This window comes from Leopardus geoffroyi, chromosome A3, assembly GCF_018350155.1.
Source record: "Leopardus geoffroyi isolate Oge1 chromosome A3, O.geoffroyi_Oge1_pat1.0, whole genome shotgun sequence".
Taxonomy (NCBI): domain Eukaryota; kingdom Metazoa; phylum Chordata; class Mammalia; order Carnivora; family Felidae; genus Leopardus; species Leopardus geoffroyi.
In genome coordinates this window covers 30,132,412-30,138,513 of record NC_059336.1, presented here as the reverse complement: position 1 = coordinate 30,138,513, position 6,102 = coordinate 30,132,412, and the positions used below count along the sequence as shown (strand labels likewise).

Here is a 6,102-nt window from a genome sequence, read left to right as displayed (position 1 = left end):
GAATCTTGAAAGGATTGTGAACTTCAGATTAAAAAAAAAAAAAAAATGAACTCAGTATCTGATGCAGAAAAAGATGAACTTCTCTGCCTGCAAAGGAGAGCTGTACTTGTAAAGCACAGCCTCCCTGAACAAAGCCAGAGGTGATCTTACATGTTTTGGGAAGCCCCGCGTTCAGGGATTGGAGGTATTTCGGAAGCAGAAGCATCCAGCTCCCTATGAACTGACTTCCAGCAGTGTTAGTGTGGTCTCTAAGGCAGCTGGGGACCCGGGTAACTTCTGAAGCTTGGTCACCCGAGCGAGACACTTGCTGATTGGCTGATGTCTTGAAGCGTGGAGCTGCCAATGATTGGCTGACTTTCAGAAGCTAGGGGCTGTCATTGATTTACTAACTTTCAGATGCATAGTTACCGGAGTGAAGCTGTTGTTGACTGGCTGATTTTCAGAAGCATAGCCACTGGAGTGAAGCAGTCACTGATTGGCTGATTTTCAGAGCTTGTGTTTTGATGTGAAATTATCTCTAAATAATGGTAGTTACTTGTTCACGACTCGAAACTTGAGCCAAGAGAAGTCCTTTTTTGAATAGGAATACGTACTTTTAATTTCTAGTCCTTTCTTTTGGTCTTCCCTCAGCTAAACCTGCTGGAGGATCTATAGGTATTATCCAGATCTTTTTATTTGCAGAGGTAGGATATTTCAACTAGAGTTACCATTTAAGCGATTTAAGCTCCAATTACCTTGGCGGAAAAATTGTTCTAATATTTTTGTAATTGATTGCAAAAAGATGGATACGGGGCACGTAAGGCATCCTGACAAGTCAATACGGGACGCAAAACAAAATCGAAATATGTCCTGCATTAAGTGAAACTCCTGATAACCCTAACAATTAAGTATTTCCCCCATTTTACACACGAAAAGACTGAGTCTTGGTGCATTAGGTTTCTCGTAAGGACAGGTCGAGCCAGGATCTGAACAGTAAAGGGCAGGGATCCTCTGAGAACCTATGAGCCCCTGACGCCCATGCCCTGAGCACGAGTGTGAGCACACTGCTAACCTGAGGTCGGCTAGGAATCGGCAGGATGTTTGAAGGGAGGGTGCGCAACTGATTAGCAGCGGAGAAGGAAAGAGCAGCGAGGCACCGGCCTGGGACATCTGGAAGACCGGGAGGAGAACCCGGGCAGTGCTTTAAGTTCTCGCGGCGCCCGGGGACCTGGCTGCTACAGCGGAAGGCTTCGCTGGAGGCCGAAGCCGGCAGAGTGGGGCGGGACGCGGTAAGGCCCCGCCCCCGGGCGCGTCCGTGTGCGTGGCTGGGGGCGCAGCAGAGTCCCACTCCATGATGCGGGATCTGAGGACAGGGAAGAGCCCTGGCGTGGAAGCCCTCACCGTAGGGACCAGCATTCCCAACGTCCCGCCGGGCCGCCTCGCAGCTTAAGGAGGGCGCGGCCCTGCGGCGGTGCGCCCACCCTCATCCCAGCCGGTGCCGACGCCCCCATCCACGCTCTGTGCGCGCCTCCGGCCCCGCCCCCGCCTCGACGTGCCCCCCGCGCGCCGCGCCCCCCGCCCACCCGGCACGCCCAGCCGCCCCGCCCGGCAGCCGCGGGCCTGGAGCTGCCCCGCGGGCCTGAGCGACCCTCGCAGCCGCAGCGTCCTCCTTCGCCGCCATGGACGTGTATCCCCCGCACCGGCTGGGGCTGCTCCGCGGGCGGTTCCCCGGCGGCCCCGGCCGCGGGTCGCCCTCCGTCAGGTACGCGGGCCGATGCCGCAGAGGGGAGGCCGGGCTGGGGGTTGCGGACTGTTGGGGTCTGGCGACGCCTCCCGCCGCAGGGCGTGGTCCGACATGGCTTCCTTGCAGATGGTTTTCCCTAAACGGCTGCCAGAGAAACGTTTCCCCAGGAACGGCGCCGTGTGTAGCGGCTCCCACAATGGCTCCCCTGTAGACAACTCCACAGCGTCTCCTCTATAGAGACCCCCTACTATGACATCTCCGCCTCCGTAGGTTTCTCCCAGAAAAGATTTCCCTGTGGAGAACCTCCGCAGTGGGTTCTCTATGCGTAACTCATTTGCCTTTCCCTTGGAATATTTCCCCCAGAAAAGGTTATCTATGGAGACCCTCCCCCACAGTATTCCCCTGGATATAACCCCCAATTAGGTTCCCCCAGAAACGACTTCCGTATAAATCTCTCCTACAGTAGGTCTTCTCTAGAGCCTTTCCCTTGACAGCCGCGTCCCTAAAGAGTGCCCCCCTCCCGCCCCCTGCATATACACACGCTGACAGCATCTTCCTTATTGCGCATTCCCCCACCTCCCCATGCCCCAGACTGCATCGCGACGCTCCCTCATTCCACAATAGGGAGCTCAGGTTGGGGGAAGGTGGAGGTCATTAGGCTCGCAGGAGAGAAAACTAACCGGACAAATAGGAAAAAGAGGCCAGAACTCCCGAAATTAGCGGACCCCAACCCCTGAGGAATTGGCAGACCCCAAGCCCCTGAGGTTAGAGACCGAGCCTCTGGGTGCTTCGGTATGGGGATATTGGGGAGGGTCCCCGCCCCCTTTCGTTAAAGGAAGACCCATTTCCGATTTCTGCTCCCAGTGCCTTTGGGGCTGACCTTGATAGTCTGGGCATTGTTTGCGATGGAGCTGTTATGGGGCCGCCCGCAGAGTATGGAGATTGGAATGAAGGAGCATTTGCGGCCGAGAACGTTGAGAGGGAAGAAAGGAGAGAGAGCGGAATGGGCTTTGGGACTGCTAAACTGTCATTAAATCAGAAGAGCGATTTTTTGTTTTCCTTTTTCTGTATTTTAGCAGTTTAGCAAAGAAAATATGTTCCCTTGAAAGGAAGCTGTTAACTTATATGTTAAAATGGCTTTTCTTGTATTCTTGTTACGGTACTTAAAGCATTGTATTTTTAACTTTTTGCTCGCCAATCTGTTTTGTTTTTGTTTTGTTTTAACAAGAACAAATTCACGGAGAGCAAGAACTAAATCTTAGAATCCTGTATCTCTCTTACTTCCTGGCATTCCTTCCCCCACCCCAGCAACTAATGCACATTTGTTGAGTGAATAAAGAATGGAGGAGGTAGGGCTCGATACCCATTTGCATTTGGGAGTCCTAATTTGCTTCAAATTTGGCAGGTGACATTGTTGGAACTCCTGCTCTGCCCTTCAGTGGAATTCCTTGTGTTCCAAGTGTTTAGCTGCTTATGGTAACCATCTCCAATCTGTCCTAACATTTCTGGCAGCCACTTTCACTGTTAGAAAATATTTGAACTCTGTACAGAATAGAAACTGTGGAGGATACTTTTTTTTTTTAAGTAGGCTCCATTCCGAACAGTGGGCTTGAACTCGTGACCCTGAGATCAAGAGTTGCATGCTCTACCTGCTAAACTAGGTAGACACTCCTGCACAGAATACTTTAGAATTTAAAGCAGCCATCCATTAAATCTAAGCCCTGTGTAGACTTGGGGTTGATCCTAGATCATCTTCAGCTTAGGAATCTTGAGTCTTTGAAACTTTTAGGAGAAAAAAGCTTCTCAGTGAGGGGCGCCTGGGTGGCTCAGTCGGTTAAGCGTCCGACTTTGGCTCAGGTCATGATCTCGCGGTTCGTGAGTTCAAGCCCCGAGTCGGGCTCTGTGCTGACAGCTCAAAGCCTGGAGTCTGTTTCAGATTCTGTGTCTCCCTCTCTCTCTCTCTGATCCTCCCCTGTTCATGCTCTGTCTCAAAAGTAAATAAACGTTAAAAAAAAAAAAAAGCTTCTCAGTGAAATCCATCTCTAACTGCTGCCTTTCTTGTTTCTAGGTGCATGACAGTGCACAGCATTTTTTTTTTTAATTAGTATTTTTATGTTAGATTAATGTTGTTAATCATAAACTCTGAATCTTAAGTGGTTTGAGTGAAACTTGTTAGTCCTCAGACAAAGGATAGTGCAAGGAACCGCAAGGCCTGGCTGTTCTATATACCTTTGGTAAAAGAAATTTAGTCAAGGTTCCTCTCCTTTACCCTACCTCCACAGAACTGAACATGCTTTTTTACTCATTTAAGGCTTTCCCTGACTTTGGGCATTGAATGGCAGGTATGGGCTTAGCACTTTCCTGTCACCCATATTTGGCTGCTTTGCTGCACTCTGACTCCTGACTGATGAGAGAGGCAGGCCTAACTGGTGAAGTCACATTCCTAAAGACCCATAGATAGTACTTTGCAAGTGTGTGGTTCTCTTGTAGCAATGGAGTTCATTTTCACAGATGGAGAATAGAGATCAGGAGTTAAAATGATACTTAGAACTAGAAGCTTCTTTATCAGGATATGGTAGTCATCATTGTTGCCCATCAACTATTTTTGGCTTCCACCTCCTGGGCATGTGCTGCAATTATACTTGCTTGCCCCCTTGAAGTTGGGTATGGCCTTATGAGTTGTCTTTGATGAGTGAAGTGTGCTCAGAAATGGTAAAAGCTTCTGGTGTGTCATTTGCCACTATCTTTCCCTCTCTTATGGTGACTGTTAGTGCTTCAGCTGGTGGCTTGTCCATTAGTCTGGTACCCCAGAGCAAACCTCCAGGTAACCTATGTTTGACATGTAGAGCAAGTAGCAAACCTTCATTGTTTGAAGCCACTGAGATTTTGGAGTTATTACCAAGTAACTATCTTGACTTGTACTAAGGAACCAGTGGAAATAGCTGAAATATGCTTTCCTCTTTCAAAAATATTTTTCTGCAGAGGGACCTGATCCTGCTCAGGACTTGTTTATTAGTTTAAATTTTACTGGTCTTTATACACATATCACCTGTGCTAGGTGTTGTGGATTCAGACAAGGCAGGCCCTGCCCTCAAAGAGCTCCTTTATAAGTGGAAAGAGAAATAGCAAAAATCATAATAAAGAGTGTTGAGAAGAAAAAGGGCTGAAGGAACAATAATGTTGGAAGGCATAGTCGGTTTTGAGCTCAACTGTTGGAAGGATGAGGTTGCCATTACCTATACTGGAAACACTGGAATTAGAGCAGGTTTGTAGAGAAAATAGAGTTCAGTTTTGGCTTTATTCATTTTGAGTTGCCTAATAGATATCCAGATGGAGATATTAGATCTGGAGTTGAGGAGAAAGACTGGGACTGGAACTACCATGCTGATGACTCCCACATTTTTATTTTAGCTATGAGACTGGGTAGAGATCCAGGGAGTAAATGTAGATAAAGAAGAAGACCAGCATCCAAGCCCTGGGATATTCCATATAGGAAAGACAGTGTAGAAATGGTTTCCAGTTTGGAAACCATAATGGACAGTGGCTTCCTACTTTTGAGATAGGAAAAAAATACAGGACAATCATGGAAAGTCAAATGACGGATACTGTTGATGAGCTGGTGAGACTAAGAATAGACCATTAGATTTGTTAACATGGAGGTCATCTGTGACCTTGACAAGAACAGGTTTGGTGCAGTGGGTTTAAGAAAAAATGGGAGAAGAATTGAAGACAGTGAGTATAGATAGCCATAATGATGTTGTTTCAAGGATTGAAGAGCAGAGCCCTATGGGTATGGCTATGACAGACAGCAAAATAATAGGGTGTGGCTATAAGAGAGAGCAGAGTAATAGGGCTGTGGTTGGAAGAGTGGAAGTGTTAGAGTTCTTTTTGGTTTTAGGTGGGCAGACATTATAATCCATCTGAAAGTGTTTGAAGTTGATTAGTAATGATGGAGTACAGAGAGGCAAATTGGTGATTAAAGAGAGAGAAGGGAAAATTGCAGGGGTGAAGTCCTTGAGCAGGTGAGAGGGAATAGGGTCTAGGACATAAATGGATACATTGGTCTCAGACTAGATAGGTACATGGACAGTTCATCTTTGGTGAGTGTATGGACCCAAATGCTGGTGGGTTGGTGATCGAGAAGCTAAAAATCTTTTTTTTTAATTTTTTTTTTCAACGTTTATTTATTTTGGGGACAGAGAGAGACAGAGCATGAATGGGGGAGGGGCAGAGAGAGAGAGGGAGACACAGAATCCGAAACAGGCTCCAGGCTCTGAGCCATCAGCCCAGAGCCTGACGCGGGGCTCGAACTCACGGACCGCGAGATCGTGACCTGGCTGAAGTCGGACGCTTAACCGACTGCGCCACCCAGGCGCCCC

The 6,102-nt window shown here is 48.1% G+C and overlaps 1 protein-coding gene and 1 long non-coding RNA gene across 4 annotated transcripts in view; both read left to right on the top strand.

Moving 5' to 3' along the window:
- Window positions 1–1,214: 1,214 nt before the first annotated feature.
- Window positions 1,215–6,102, top strand: part of DNAAF9 (dynein axonemal assembly factor 9) — a 134,402-nt gene continuing 129,514 nt past the window's right edge. For all 3 annotated transcript variants that reach the window (XM_045445169.1, XM_045445168.1, XM_045445167.1), the window contains exon 1: window positions 1,215–1,741. In XM_045445169.1, coding sequence (XP_045301125.1) covers window positions 1,659–1,741 — 83 coding nt within the window. In that variant the 5' untranslated portion in view covers window positions 1,215–1,658. The remainder of the gene's footprint in view (window positions 1,742–6,102) is intronic.
- LOC123580442 lies at window positions 1,751–2,770 on the top strand. Its single transcript, XR_006703302.1, has 2 exons — window positions 1,751–2,487; window positions 2,588–2,770. It is a non-coding gene; the product is annotated as an uncharacterized LOC123580442 (long non-coding RNA).